The 15,773-nt window shown below is 41.1% G+C and overlaps 1 protein-coding gene across 1 annotated transcript in view; it reads right to left on the bottom strand.

Annotated features, from left to right (window-relative positions):
* The window catches only part of LOC308094892 (uncharacterized protein), a gene marked incomplete at its 5' end in the record, with an annotated part of 32,428 nt that extends 19,798 nt beyond the window's left edge, over positions 1-12,630 (bottom strand). The window contains 22 exons of the mRNA XM_080441715.1: positions 259-378; positions 1,688-1,827; positions 1,997-2,065; positions 2,480-2,503; positions 2,804-2,872; positions 3,802-3,885; positions 4,074-4,484; positions 5,151-5,210; positions 5,297-5,344; positions 5,666-5,720; positions 6,160-6,270; positions 7,324-7,463; positions 7,752-7,826; positions 8,019-8,042; positions 9,339-9,366; positions 10,000-10,068; positions 10,267-10,301; positions 10,662-10,994; positions 11,692-11,748; positions 11,839-11,886; positions 12,481-12,535; positions 12,619-12,630. Of these exons, the coding sequence (XP_080297841.1) occupies positions 259-378; positions 1,688-1,827; positions 1,997-2,065; positions 2,480-2,503; positions 2,804-2,872; positions 3,802-3,885; positions 4,074-4,484; positions 5,151-5,210; positions 5,297-5,344; positions 5,666-5,720; positions 6,160-6,270; positions 7,324-7,463; positions 7,752-7,826; positions 8,019-8,042; positions 9,339-9,366; positions 10,000-10,068; positions 10,267-10,301; positions 10,662-10,994; positions 11,692-11,748; positions 11,839-11,886; positions 12,481-12,535; positions 12,619-12,630 (2,067 nt within the window). The remainder of the gene's footprint in view (positions 1-258; positions 379-1,687; positions 1,828-1,996; positions 2,066-2,479; positions 2,504-2,803; positions 2,873-3,801; positions 3,886-4,073; positions 4,485-5,150; positions 5,211-5,296; positions 5,345-5,665; positions 5,721-6,159; positions 6,271-7,323; positions 7,464-7,751; positions 7,827-8,018; positions 8,043-9,338; positions 9,367-9,999; positions 10,069-10,266; positions 10,302-10,661; positions 10,995-11,691; positions 11,749-11,838; positions 11,887-12,480; positions 12,536-12,618) is intronic.
* Positions 12,631-15,773: the final 3,143 nt, after the last annotated feature.

The raw sequence follows: 15,773 nt of genomic DNA, 5'->3' as shown, positions 1-15,773 counted from the left end.
GCTTCCAAATTCCAAATTTGTAGATTTTGATTATTATTATTACAAAACATACATGAACCACTTCAGCCCTATATACATTTTGGCCATTTTCAAAAGATTTTTATATATTTGAAAACTTGAAATGGGAAATTCTGCATGATGACTCGAGTACATTTTGAATTCCAGACTTTTACTTGTAACAGAGTATTTCTACATTGCAGTATTGATACTTTTACTCAAGTACAACATTTTAGCACTTTTTCCACCAGTGCATTTTACCTTGATCACCATGTGTTCAGGTCCTTGAGCATTCTCCTCCTGCCAGGCCAAAGATGTCAGGACCTCTTCACACTCGCTTCCATTCCAGGCAGATGGTAATCGAGCAGGACTCTGGTGCATCTAGAGCACAGATTCAAATCAAAGAGAACAAGTAGAAAGACCCATGGTGTAATTTTACCACTATAATGACAGTGTCATTACGCGTGTTGAAGGCTCCAGTGTGACAAGCCACCCGCGTCAACCAAGGAACTCTTCACAGCAAGGCTAGCTAACTGGGTTTCGGTATTCTGCTCCCCTGCCCCCGCCCCCCAAAAACACATGCGCGTGTGTTTTTGTGAGGGTACCTACCCTAGGGGACACGGGGAGAACATGCAAACTCCACACAGAAAGGCCCTTTCACCAACCCCACCTAGGGTATGGGCACTGATGACGCGGAGGAGAGAACACCCAGGAACTTCTAGCTGTGAGGCGACAGCGCTACCGACTGCGCCGCCGCCGTGCCCCTAGACTGATGACTTACACACTTCTGCTCAGGAATATGTTCCTCTAATCTCCATTCTGTTGGTACTATAGGACCTGGTGACCTAGAAGTTGTTCCTTTTCAATGTGATGAAATTAAATTATCTTGCCAAACTCTGACCTAACACTATGACTTTCTTGCTAAGCTTAACTGTTGGTGCAACAGAGCTGAATGTACGCTTGTGAGAGAGAGCTTGAGAGAAGCTGTAGTTATAATAAATAACACTGTAGTTATAATAAATAACAGTCAAATGATATGTATTTGGCCGTGGACCCCCATCTGAAAATATTTTGTGCCAGGGACCCCCAGAAGAGAAGATTTGTGTAAAAAAAAAAAATATATATATATATATATATATATATTTCAAGATTTAAAAAAAAATGTGTAGATGTACAAGCTCGCAGCACGGCACAAAGGGACGTGCTGTGAGCTTGCACATCTGCTATTGTTGAATAGCCAACGCTAAAATCTAAAATGACACGGATGCGTTCGCGGTTTTAATGGCTTAATGCACATTATAGACTGCAACTCACACTTTTACTCAACTCAACAACACAAAACTCTAAAGGTCCATGCCAGTGGCGGAGCGTCCGGGGAGGTCAGGGAGGCGGGCGGGCCCGCGACCCAGGAGGGCCCGGGCCGTCAGATAATAAATCGGTAAAATCAGGCAAAAATATGAATTAAACAACATAACCCTAACCTAACCCTATACCCTAACCCTAAAACCGAAATAAAGTGACAAAAAGCCCCCCAAAAAGTGACCGAATCCGCCGAAAACCCGCAAAATTTTGCGCACGCGCGTGCATTCGCAGGGGGGGCCTGATCACTGTGCTGTGCCTCCCGGCCCGGCTTTGAGTTGTTCTGCCACTGGTCCATGCATTGAAGAATGAACAGAAACAAGGGACTCACCAGAGTGTGTTTAATGTGTCTTGGATCACACAGGTGGGCTTTGAAGTCGGAGGCAGGGAACGTACACTTACAAACCAGGCACAGGTAATGAGGCGTGCAGTTAGTGCGGGCGCTGACGCACATCACGACATGAAGCAGACCTTTACCAAAGAAAATGCTACGTTCATTATTGATCAAGGACAACAGTCACTTGTGTTTGCAACTGTGTGACAAATTACATTTTCATTAACAATAACTACTATACAAAAAAATTGCATCACAAAGTGATTATACTGTAGTACCGATACCAAATGATTTAGCCCGACTCACCGATGACTGGTTCAGCCCGCTGTTCTTTCTTGATGTACTGGCATTCAGTCAGGATAGAACTGTATAACACTGAGATGAAAGCAAGCTTCTATTAAGCTTTACAATACAACACAATACTGCTTCATCAAAGTTGGTACGGTGACTTCATACATTGCCAAAATGTGTCCTTATATTATCATCACTTTACACAAATACAGCTCAATGGAGTTAGGAGGTTTTTGAACATTAATGCGGAAATAGTTTTTTTTCTCCGTCTGACTTCGTCATTCTCCACAAGTTGGAGTTAGATGGTTTGAACGACAGTTTGAGGATCCAATGGAGTTAGGAGGTTTAGCCAGAAGAGCTTTTTATATATTATATTGGTTCAATATTTGTAAAACCCACACATATAAAGGGTGTTCAATCAATAGCACTAGTTTAAAAATGTTTTCTGTTTTCTGCCTGACAGCGACAATATAAAAGTAGAATAATAATGAATCATACCTCGTCCTTTCTCCAGTTCATCTGCTGTGATTGTAGAACAGAGGGTTAAGAATAAACAAGATGCATTAATGTCACATACAGTACATGTGGACAACAACAGACCATGAGATAACAGGGTTTACTGTAGTACCTTCTGTCACAAAGATAGTCTTCATTTTCTGTGGACAGACAGAAGGAAAGAACACACACACACACACACACACACACACACACACACACACACACACGCACACACGCACGCAAGCACACGTTATTGGAAGGTTCTGATGAAGTAAATTCATTAATATTCTAACTTGTGAACATAATAAAATAATTACGTCTCACCTGCTTGTGTTCCCCTCCTTTCACGTGAGAAAAGTATTGCCATGTGGTCTGGAATTTCATATTGCACACCTGATGGGGAGTTAAAATAAATGTGTATCAGCATCATTAGTCCATTGGGTTATCTTACACTGTGCTTCATACGTTCATAGGAGTATAGAAAGAGCCAAGCAAGTACAGGGTGGTGATGATGTCAATGACGATAGAGAATTCATATTCACCTGGCAGCTCAGTACGCAAAACATTACTGGATGCTTTGCTGCGCAAAAAAAAAGAAAAAGGAAAGAAATATGCAGATATTAGAGAACAAGATAATAACACCAGTGTTGATTTTGACAGCACATTGTGATTTAGTTTTAGTCAGTCCTTTGAATAAAATTCCATTTAGTTTTAGTCATATTTTAGTCATCTGAAATGTTTTACTGTTAGTCTGGTTTTAGTCGACTATAAAATCATAAGATTATAGTGGACTAAATCTACAGTTGATTTAGTCGACTAAAATGTATTTTGTCGGTGCCTTGATGGCGTCATAATGGCTGATTTTACACTTGGTTGCATGCTGAAAATAGCCGATCTACAAGCCCATGCTCTGAAAATAGCAGATCTTCGAGCTCAAAACGCGTCGCGCTGCGACGCGTTATGAGCTTGAAGATCTGCTATTTTCAGAGCGCAACACCCAAGCGCAAACAAGCATAAAATGACTTGTCTTTCAGTTCTACTGGATCTCTTCTCCACTAGATCCCTCACTAACATTTGAGTCTAGTTTTTATTTGTTGACGAAATTGTCAATATGTTTAATAGTTTTAGTCATAGGTTAGTTTTTATTTAGTTTTCGTCAGTGAAAAAAGGTAGTCGACCAACATTTTAGTCGACAAAATTAACACTGAATAACACAATACATGAAAATTAACAGAGATGATTAAAACAACACAACACAACACAACACAACACAACACAACACAACACAACACAACACAACACAACACAACACAACACAACACCTTCCAGCTTAGAGACTGCAGTTGGAGGCTCTGTATTGGTGGGATGCTGTGCTGTCATTTCACCACCAGGGGGCTCAGCAGTAGCTTTAAAATGATAAACAGAAAAGGAAAATTACAACTGAGTCAGTCCAACGGTTCTACTAAAACACACTGACTGGCATGATGACAAACAGAGGGGAAAGGGGTTTAACGTTGACACTGTTAGAAAGAATGCTTCCAATTCATGTTTTCCCACATTTTATCTTGGCATATTGCTGAGCCTGCAAGCTTACCACATTTAGCTGAGCTAGACTGATGGTGGCGTGTCTCTGACTCCGAGGGTCCCTGAGCACCCAGGGGTGTCTCTGACTGCGAGGGTCCCTTAACAGCCAAGGGTGTCTCTGACTCCGGGGGTCCCTGAGCACCCAGGGGTGTCTCTGACTGTGAGGGTCCCTTAAGACCCGCCGGTGTTGTTGACTCCGAAGGGCCCTGAACACCCAGGGGTGTCTCTGACTGCGAGGGTCTCTGAGCACCCAGGGGTGTTGGTGACTGCGGGGGTCCCTGAACACCCACCGGTGTTGTTGACTCCGAAGGGCCCTGAGGTGTCTGTGACTCCGAGGGTCCCTGAGCACCCATGGGTGTCTCTGACTGTGAGGGTCCCTGAACAGCCAGGGGCGTCTCTGACTCCGAGGGTCCCTGAGCAGCTGAATATTATGAAATTATTAGAATGCATCAAAACTATGAGCATTTATCTATCATTGTCTCCGCCGGAGGCGGAGAGTATGTTTTTGCTTCGTCCCGCCGTGTGTTCACCTCCCTCCTAGCCAAGCTAACATTGGTCAAGCTCCACGTGACACGTGTCAATATGTTGACACCAATGCTTTTGATTGGCTAGAGGGACGCATGACGAAATAAAATCCTATTAATAGGTGTGTCACTTCAAAAAGCCATTTATGTTTTTGAAGTGAGGTAAGACAGGACCAATCAGTCTTGATTGGAACAGTACCTTCCAGTACAAATCACCCGTCCGTGCGTGTGTGTGTGTGTCCCTCTGAGAACACCGGCGGAGACTTGTGCTCCGAGGAGCACATTTTCTAGTTTATTTATCTTTTTTGTTTATCATTCATCTAGAGATTTTTAGAGGAAACATTTAGTCACAGAGTAAAACTATGAGCATTATAATATTCAATGATCCTGGCTCCCTATGAAGCCGATGTCTATAATGCATTATAAACATGCTTATAATGTATTATTAACACAGTATAGTTATAGTTATAAGAACTCAAATATATTAATGAAGTGAAGGTACTGTTGGTACTCAGTACTCAGTATTAATACCTGTGAAGGTACTGTTGGTACTCAGTACTCACCCAGTTGAGGAGATGTGAGGCCGTCCTGCAGCTCATCCAGTGTGACCACCATGTTTGGAACTATGCATACACACCGAACACAGAACACGTCATTATAAAACACAAACCTTATTTAGCTAATGAAGTGTTATAATAAAACCACTGACCTTCATGTTGCCAGTCTTTGCGGAAGTACGTGTTGAGAATCTGGCAGACTGTTAAAGAATCATTAAAGAAAGCAATTAGATATACGTAGTACAAGACAGTGGGGCGGAGGTGGGCCTTTAGATATACGTAGTACAGGACAGTGGGGCGGAGGTGGGCCTTTAGATATACGTAGTACAGTGGGGTGGAGGTGGGCCTTTAGATATACGTAGTACAGGACAGTGGGGCGGAGGTGGGCCTTTAGATATACGTAGTACAGGACAGTGGGGCGGAGGTGGGCCTTTAGATATACGTAGTACAGGACAGTGGGGCGGAGGTGGGCCACGCCCTGACAAGCCTGACATCATTTGATGGCAAAGGCCAGTACTCACCGTGCCAATAGTCGTTACTGAGCATGGCAAAAATCCTGTTTGGGAGCTCAATTATCTGGAAGGGAAGAAGAAAGGAAGAAAGAAAGAAAGAAAAAAAAAAGTGTGAAGTTGCAGTAATTCTGGTCTCTATACTGCCTCTCCCTGGTCAGCCGGGGCGCCTGATGGAGGGGAAAGGAACTGGTTGGAATAACGTGTTCCTTCCACGCGCTACGTCCTACCGGGGAAACTCCTCCCCTGTCGGGTGATAAGAATCGGCCTGCTCACTCCTCATGCATTGAAGGAAGCATGAGGTCAGTTCAGGGCTCTCCCCAGGCTGGCAGAGGGAGAGTAGCGCCCAGGATTACTTAGGCAATTGGCACTGTGTGAAAAAATGGGTTACAAAAACCGTGGGATAAGAACTTAAACACTTAAGTGTCAAGTTTTAGTGGACTGACTGGCTGCAATACATCAAGGATCACCCGACAACCTCAAATTTGCTTTGTTTGGCATTTTACCTTGAGCACCATGGGTCCAGCTCCTTGAGCGTTCTCCTGCTTCCAGGCCAGTGATGTCAGGACCCTTTCACTCACATGTGGATTTGTGACTGAATTGATATTCTGGTGCGTCTAGAACACAAAAGACGACACATACAAAGTCCCGTGGTTAGGTATTATTGTCCCACCATAATGATGACAGGTTGTCAAGGAGATTCTTTCTTACAAATAAATGTGTGAGGTTTCTTTGAAGTTGCTACATACAGTAGATACAGAAGATTACCTAGATCAGTGTTTCTCAAAGTGGGGTCCAGGGACCCCCAGGGGTCTTTGAGGGGGTGCCCAGCAAAATGATTGATAGTTAGGAACCAAATGGACCCTTATGGAGCTATAACTCTGAGAGTGTACAAATGGAACAGAACGGACCTGTAAGGGTCCATTTGGTTCCATTTTGCCCTCGAGTGGGTTCCGGGAGGTCCCCAGCAAAATGAGTTGATATCAATATGTTTAACCACTTTAACGCTAATATATACAAACGGCTATTTTCAAAAATGTTTGAATATCTTTCATTTTGGTGGGATGATCTTTTCATCTTTTTCATCATTGTTAACACCACAAATCTTGTATGGGGGTCCTTGGCACAAAAGATTTTCAGATGGGGGTCCGCGGCCAAATCCACATTCATTTAAGGGTCCCTTGGCATGAAAACGTTTCACCACTGACCAGAGGTGGAAGACATACTCAGATATTTTACTTTAGTAAAAGTAGCAATACCACAATATAAAAACTACCACAATATAAAAACACTCTTTTACAAGTAAAAGGCCTGTGTTCATAATGTTACTTGAGTAAAAGTACAAAAGCATTGGCCTCAACATATACTTAAAGTACCAAAAGTAAAAGTACTAAAATGTTTGAAAATAGCCTAGGTATAAAATAGGGCTAAAGTGGTTAATGTATGTTTTATAATATCACAATTTATATCTGCAAAGTAACTAGTAGCTTAAGTTTTCAAATCATTGTAGTGGAGTAAAAGTACAATATTTGCCTCTGAGATGTAGTGGAGTAGAAGTAAAAGTGTTGCAAATTGGAAATACTCTAGTAAAGTAAAAAAGTAACTCAAAATTGTAAAGTAAAGTACTTTACTGCCACTGACCCAGCAGATGTGGTTCTGAGAGGACTCACCAGAGTCTCCTGGATGTGTATAGGATGACACATATGGGCTCTGAAGTAGGAGGCGAGGAACGTACAGCGGCAGATGCTGCACACGCTCAGAGGAACACCGTCACCTCGGCTGCTGACACACGTCACAATATGAAGCAGACCTGGCCAACAGAAAACACTCCATTCATTATTAATGAAGGAAAAGTGTCATTTGACTTTTCGTGGAAGCACAGTGAAACACCCAGTGATTACCAACTATCAGGGGATTGAGCATAATGGAGATACATATTCTGTGGCTATACTGTACTACAAAAGGTAAGAACATCGACAAATCACTGGCAGTGGGTGCACGCAGCCAGAAATAAATAAGTCTGGCAGTGACAGAGTTAAATGGCATCATATCACATACCTGTCTGCAGTGATTCTACAGATAATGGAGCCCAACTCACCGATGACTGGTTCTGCCCGCTGTGTGCTCTTGAGGTACGATAGCATCTCTTGACACGTGGAAATATCGTAGAACACTGAGGTGAAAGGAAAGCTTCAATTGAGTTCAATTTAAAGTCTACAGTCAATGACAAAAGAATGACAGAATTATGATCGTCTGCTATAGTTTAAGCAGCACTCGTCCACTATCACATGAAATCCTCTCCACAGCATCTCTGATAACCCAACATATGAAACAAGTAATACATAAAAACAATAATAAATCATACCTCGTCCTTTCTCCAGTTCACCTGCTGTGATTGTAGAACAGAGGGTTAAGAATAAACAAGATGCATCAATGTCACATACAGTACATGTGGACAACAACAGACCATGAGATAAGCAAGGGATAATTGATCACATAATCACATAATCATCAATTATCCCGCTTTTGGGGAACCGAAGTCTGACGTAATTTACACATCCTACCTGGGTCGCGTCCCCCCCCCCCCCCGTTCTGAATTCCCATAGATGTGTGTAATATAGTGTCAAATAAGAACTGTGTTCCTTTCTGCCTGGCGGAGACAATAAGAACTGTGTTCCAAAAATAAACAAACGACCCCGGTGGTTTTACTCTTATGGATATGAAGCATCAACTGACGGTGAGAAAACGACAATGTTACTTCCGCCGAATTAGTAAAATTTTCGCCAGAAACGGACTGTTTCAAATATGAGTGACTGACTATCATAAACGATACAGAGTCACCTCCCTGACGATATCGCCGAGACGGTTTGTTTATTTTTGGACCTCAATTCTTATATGAGACGATTCTATGATGACCCAATGTTATTCTCCATAGAGAAATGACTTTACGACCCAGGGGATGGACGAGTGACGTCAGGACTTCTGTACTACTTAATAAAATAAATAAATAAATTGACCCAAAAGTAACAACAAAACAAAGTATTTCCTTGCTTACGGAAATGAAAGTATTCCATAAGTGTTGCACTGGGCGGACACGCTCGCCTCGGAAAACAAGGAAGTGTAGTAGATCAAATACAATACATTTTTGGTTACTGCATCGTCTATTTCTCGCTTAAAATGTTTTCGAAAACATTCTTGAGAGCAATGTTTAGCTGCAAATGACACGGTGTGTTTGTTTACATGGCTGTCATTTTGGATACAGCATAAAATCAAGCAGCGCAGGTTGATATGAGCAGGTGCTCTGAGTATTTGATTAGACAGGTTGATATGAGCAGGTGCTCTGAGTATTTGATTAGACAGGATGATATGAGCAGGTGCTCTGAGTCTTTGATTAGACAGGTTGATATGAGCAGGTGCTCTGAGTATTTGATTAGACAGGTTGATATGAGCAGGTGCTCTGAGTCTTTGATTAGACAGGTTGATATGAGCAGGTGCTCTGAGTCTTTGATTAGACAGGTTGATATGAGCAGGTGCTCTGAGTATTTGATTAGACAGGTTGATATGAGCAGGTGCTCTGAGTATTTGATTAGACATCGGTCTGTTATTGAGCTCATCGGTCATTATCCAGAAATAACACACCGCTGAATTCAACCAAGCCGTGTAATAACAAGGTATACTGTAGTACCTTCTGTCACAAAGATCCTCTTCATTTTCTGTGGACAGACAGTCAGACAGACAGACACGTTTTTGAGCGGGGTATACAGTATATAAAGCAGTGCTTCTCAAACTTTTTCATGTCAAGGACCCCCAAAATGATATGCATCAACCCCCATCTCTAATATTTTGTTCCAGGGACCCCCCAAAAGCAAGGATTTGAGTTAAAAATGTTCGCTCAAAGATATATATATCTTCTACATCTACAAGCTCATAGCGCGGCAGTGTGCCGTGCTATGAGCTTGTAGATCTGCTATTTTTGAATAGCCAAAGTATAAAAGGTAAAAATTATTGTGATGCTATATTAACACATTTTGCTGGGGACCCCCTGGAACCCCCCCAAGGACCCCAGGTCCTCAATTTAAGAACCAATGATATAAATTACGGTACATTTTTATGCACTCTACTGTACTGTATGCGTTTCTTTTTCTATATTTGTATTCTCTCTTCCCTACTTCTCTTTTTTCTTTGCAATAGTGCGAGCCTGCACAAACAAGAATGTCCCCCACTTTTAACTGTGACGTGACAATAACGTTGGTGGATGGATGGATAGATGGATGGATGGATGGATGGAGGAATCAGATCATTTCATTCATATTCATAACTTGTGAACATATGAAAATATGTCTCACCTGCTTGTGCTTCCGTCCTTGAACGTGAGCACAATAATCCTTTGTGTTCTCCACCGTCCAATTGCAGACCTCAAAATAAGTTCACATCAGCATAATTTTTCTTTAGTCCACTGGATTATCTTACATTATTGTACTTCACAGAATTATAGAGAGAGGCAAGCAGTTACAGTGTGGTGATTGATTGATTTATTGATTGATTGAATACTTTATTAGTCAGAAATAGGATGATGCCAAGATTACGGTGGTGAGAATAGAATTCATATTCACCTGGCAGCTCAGTACGCCAAATCCTGGAGACTTTCCTGTCAAATAAAATACAAACAGGGCTGTTATGATTATGAACATGTAGGGCTGTCATAAGGCTGTCATGATTATGACATTTTACATGTCGACTAATTGTCACACAAATAATTGCGATTAACGGTTTAATTGTGTTTTTGTCGTTGAACATATGAATAACAAATTACATTTAGATTTTTAGGCTTTGCAGTTGCACAGGGCAGACATGGCAAATGACCTAAATACACAAAGAAATGACTGACATATTATTTAATAACTTTATACTTAAAAAATAAACTCACTAAATAAATTCACAGGAGGAAGAAAGAAGAGAATCTCAGATGATAGAAGACATTTTGTTTGTGCAAAAAAAAAAGGCTCACTTTCTTCTTTCTTTTTCTGCTTCTTTTTGCTTTTGTAGGTTTCTCTGGCCTCTGCCACTGCCTTCTCTGTTGAAACGTCACTCTGTCTCATGGTGGACACTGGGTCGTGAAGGGGGGTGATGCTGGTGTTCTGCTTCTCTGTTGAAACATCACTCTGTCTACTGGTGGACACTGGGTTGTGATGTGAGGTGCTGCTGGTGTTCTGCTTTTCTGTTGAAACATCACCCTGTCTACTGGTGGACACTGGGTTGTGATGTGGGGAGCTGCTGGTGTTCTGCTTCTCTGTTGAAACATCACTCTGACAGAGTTCTGTCTGCTCGCCAGGGACGTGAACTGAAAAAATAACACAGCTGTGATGATTTTGACAGCAAACTTTGATTTAGTTTTTGAGTAAAATAGAGTTTTAGTCATCTGAAATGTTTCAGTTTTTGTCCCGTTTTAGTCAACTAAATCTACAGTTGATTCAGTCGACTAAAATGTATTCTGAATGTATTCTAGCCTTGATGGCAGCAATGGCTGTCAGCAATGGCTGATTTTACACTTGGTTGCATGCTGAAAATAGCCGATCTACAAGCTCACAACTTGTTGTGTGAGCTTGTAGATCGGCTATTTTCAGAGCGCAACAACACCCGAGCGCAACCAAGCATAAAATGACTTGCCCTCCATGTCTCGTCTGTCAGACTGGAGATAGACTCTTCAGATATCTTCCCAAATCTGAGTGTGTTGCTGGGATAGAGAAAGGTCGCTAACCAAGTTGATTTTCTCCTGAAACCCTTTAAATATAAGACATTTTAGTATGAAAATCTAGTAAATATTATGTGTCTTGTGACGATTAGGTCCAATATTTAGTTCAGTGACCATGGGGCTAAAGAATGGTTCAGAAGCTGTGTTCACGTTCACTCTTCCATTGGAATGAATAGACTCCAACCTGCTTCCGCTCTCCTAAAAAGGCGTCCACCTACGTCACGCAGATACGGGAAGTAAACCGGAGATGGTATGTCTTGCTAGTTCCGTCTTGGGTGGTACTCACCCTGCTGAGGAGATGTGTGGCTGTCCTGCAGCTCATCAAGTGTGACGATGTTTGGATCTATATTACATACACACGGAAACATAACATGTCATAATAAAACACAAACATTATTCAGCTGATGAACTGTTATATTATAAAACCACTAACCTTCACGTTGCCAGTCTTTGCATAAGTACTCATCAAGCGTCTTGCAGACTGTCAAATAATCATTAAGAAACCGTTAAATGGTGTAAAGGTGGGCCTCAGATAGTCCCTCCCTGACAAGTTCCCAGTGGTGGAAAGTAACGAAGTACATTTACTCAAGTACTGTACTTAAGTACAAGTGCATTTCCAAGTTTCAAAACGTTTACTTCTAATCCACTACATCTCAGAGGCAAATATTGCACTTTTACTCTACCACAATTATTTTAAAACTTAGTTACTAGTTACTTTGCAGATATAAATCATTATAAAACATACATTAACCACTTTAGCCCTATTTTATACATAGGCTATTTGAAAATAGCCGATCTACAAGCTCACAACGCGCAGTGATGCGACACGTTGTGAGCTTGTAGATCTGCTATTTTCAGGCATTTTAGTGCTTTTACTTTTGGTACTTTAAGCATATTTTGATGCCAATACTTTTATACTTTTACTCAAGTAACATTTTGAACACAGGCCTTTTACTTGTAACAGAGTATTTTTATATTGTGGTATTGCTACTTTTACTTAAGTAAAATATCTGAGTACTTCTTCCACCACTGCAAGTTCCAATGTGTTTGATAACATATGGTCAGTTATACTCACCATGCTGATAGTCATCGTTGAGCATGCCAAAGATCCTGCTTGGGAGATCAATTATCTGGAAAATAAAACGTGTCAGGTTTTACAGCACTGACTGCAATACATCGCAAAACACACAATGTGCTTTGTTTGCCTTTTTACCTTCAGCATCATGTGAGCATTCTCCTCCTCCCTGACCTGGGGTTTTAGGACCCCTTCACTCACAACTGGTAACTGAGCAGCATTCTGGTGCACCTATCCAAGAGAACAAAGTAGAAACCTCTAGTTTGTTAAAACCGAGGACATTACATTACATTGCAGTCATTTAGCAGACGCTTTTATTCAAAGCGACTTACAATAAGTGCATTCAACATAGGTAGGGAACGAAACTACTAATCACCAGAAGTCTTAAGTGCATTCTCTTCTCAAACAAGCAACCAAGAGTATACCTAGCGCTAAGGTAAAAGTGCAATATATCAGCTGAGCTAACTACTTTTTTAAACGGATGAGACAAATAGGAAAATCAAATGAGCAAGAGCTAAAACCAATAAGTGTATCAAATGAACAAGATCCAATAAAACGAGAGCTCGTACAAATAATTGTCAACAAGTAGGCAAGGCTAAGAGGAAGGGTCAGGGTAGTGTTTCCTAGAGGTGGGTTTTCAGCCTGCGGCGAAAGATGGGCAGTGACTCTGCTGTCCTGACATCAGTGGGGAGTTCATTCCACCACTGTGGGGCCAGAACAGAGATCGTTCAGAAGGACCACTGAGCGACGGGGAAACCAGTCGCCTCGAGGCGGCAGACCGAAGTGGTCGGGAAGGGGTGTAGGCTTGATAGCCTGGAGGTAGGAAGGAGCTGTTCCTTTCACTGCCCTATAGGCGAGCACCAGGGTCTATTAAACTGGATGCGAGCCGCTACGGGGAGCCAGTGTAGAGAACGGAGAAGGGTAGTTGTGTGGGAGAACTTGGGGCGGTTGAACACTAAACGAGCTGCAGCTTTCTGAACAAGAAAGGTGTGCTCTTCAGAGCGCAGAGATGGTACGACAGACGCTGTGTCTGTCAGTCAGTCAGTCAGTCAGTCAGTCAGTCAGTCAGTCAGTCAGTAAAGGACATTCCAGGCCGGCCCCAGGGTCCAGCAAAAATGTTAAATGAATAAAAAGTCAGGTTACACATGGGGGTCTCTTTGATATGTACAGTAGTAATAGACTTCAAATCAAATCAAATCAAAACAATTATACACAACCAGAACTGGACAGAAACAAAGGACTCACCACAGTGTGTTTGATGTGTGTTGGATCACCCAGATGGGCTCTGAACTTGGACCCGGGGAAGGTAGACTGGCAGACGCAGCACACACACAGAGGCATGCTATTAGCACGGCTGCAGACGCACGTCACAACATGATGAAGACCTATCCCAGAGGATATGATCCATTCATTATCATACATATTATACATATATGATGAAGACCTATCCCAGAGGAAACGCTCCATTCATTATTATACATATTATACATATATGAAGGAGACCTATCCCAGAGGAAATGCTCCATTCATTATTATTGAAGACAAGAGTCATTTGTGTTTGCAAACTGTGGAACAAGATTACCTTTTCATTACAATAAGTACAAAACAAATGTAGCAAAATGTAGCTCTTGAATGGCATCATACTGGCATTATATATTGATTCCACATAATGCAGTCTACTGCAACTCACCCTTGACCCAATGTCTTTTCTTGATGTACTGGCATTCATTCAAGATAGTACTGTAGTACACTAAGATGAGAGAAAGCTTCAGTTAAGATAGTACTGTAGTACACTAAGATGAGAGAAAGCTTCAGTTAAGATAGTACTGTAGTACACTAAGATGAGAGAAAGCTTCAGTTAAGATAGTACTGTAGTACACTAAGATGAGAGAAAGCTTCAGTTAAGATAGTACTGTAGTTCACAATCAATAAAATAAAATCGACTACCTTTTTTCACTGAGGAAAACGAAATATAAACTAAATAAAAACTAAGCTATGATGACTAAAACTAAGACTAAATATATTGACAATTTCGTCAACAAATAAAAACTTGACTAAAATGTTAGTGAGGAACTAGTGGAGAAGAGATCCAGTAGAACTAAAAGACAAGGCATTTTATGCTTGGTTGCGCTCAGGTGTTGCGCTCTGAAAGTAGCAGATCAACAAGCTCACAACGAGTCGCATTGTGAGCTTGTAGATCGGCTATTTTCAGTAAGCAACCGAGTAATCAGCCATTACGACCCATCAAGGCACCGCCAAAATACATCTGAGTCAACTAAATCAACTGTAGATTTAGTCAACTATAATCTTATGATATTTAGTCAACTAAAACTAGACTAACAGTAAAACATACCTCGTCCATTCTCCAGTTCATCTGCTGTGATTGTAGAACAGAGGGTTAAGAATAAACAAGATGCATTAATGTCACATACAGTACATGTGGACAACAACAGACCATGAGATAACAGGGTTTACTGTAGTACCTTCTGTCACAAAGATAGTCTTCATTTTCTGTGGATGGACAGACAGACAGACAGACAGACAGACAGACAGACAGACAGACAGACAGACAGACAGACAGACAGACAGACAGACAGACAGACAGACATTTTATTAGGACACATTTAATCAAGTTCTGGGCAAGTAAATTCATTAATATTCTAACTTGTGAACAACATATGAAAATATGTCTCACCTGCTTGTGTTCCTCTCCTTTCACGTGATTAGAATATTGCGACGTGGTTTCGAATTTCATACTGCAGACCTGACCGGGCAGACAAAATGAATGAATATCAGCATCATCTTTACTTATTTTACATTGTACTTTATCATCGTTTTAGAAAGAGGCAAGTATACAGTGTTGGTGATGATGTGAAGATTATGGTGGTGAGATTGGAGTTCATATTCACCTGGCAGCTCAGTATGTAATAGTAGTATATGTCTGGATGCAAAACAACAAAATACAAAAAGAAAAGAAAGAAATATGAGTATGTGGATAAAGAACCAGATGGTAACACAAGACATGAAACACAGATGTTTAACCCATTAAGACCAGGAACGCATCTGTGTCATTTTAAGATTTCTTTGGCTATTCAAAAATAGCAGATCTACAAGCTGCAATATTTTATATATATATATATATATATATATATATATATATATATATATATATATATATATATATATATATATATATATATATATATATATATATATATATATATACACACACACACACACACACACACACACACACACACACACACACACACACACACACACACACACACACA

The sequence above is a fragment of the Gymnoscopelus braueri genome (assembly GCF_963280865.1).
Source record: "Gymnoscopelus braueri genome assembly, chromosome: 11".
NCBI lineage: Eukaryota > Metazoa > Chordata > Actinopteri > Myctophiformes > Myctophidae > Gymnoscopelus > Gymnoscopelus braueri.
This window is presented reverse-complemented; position numbering and strand designations above follow the sequence as displayed.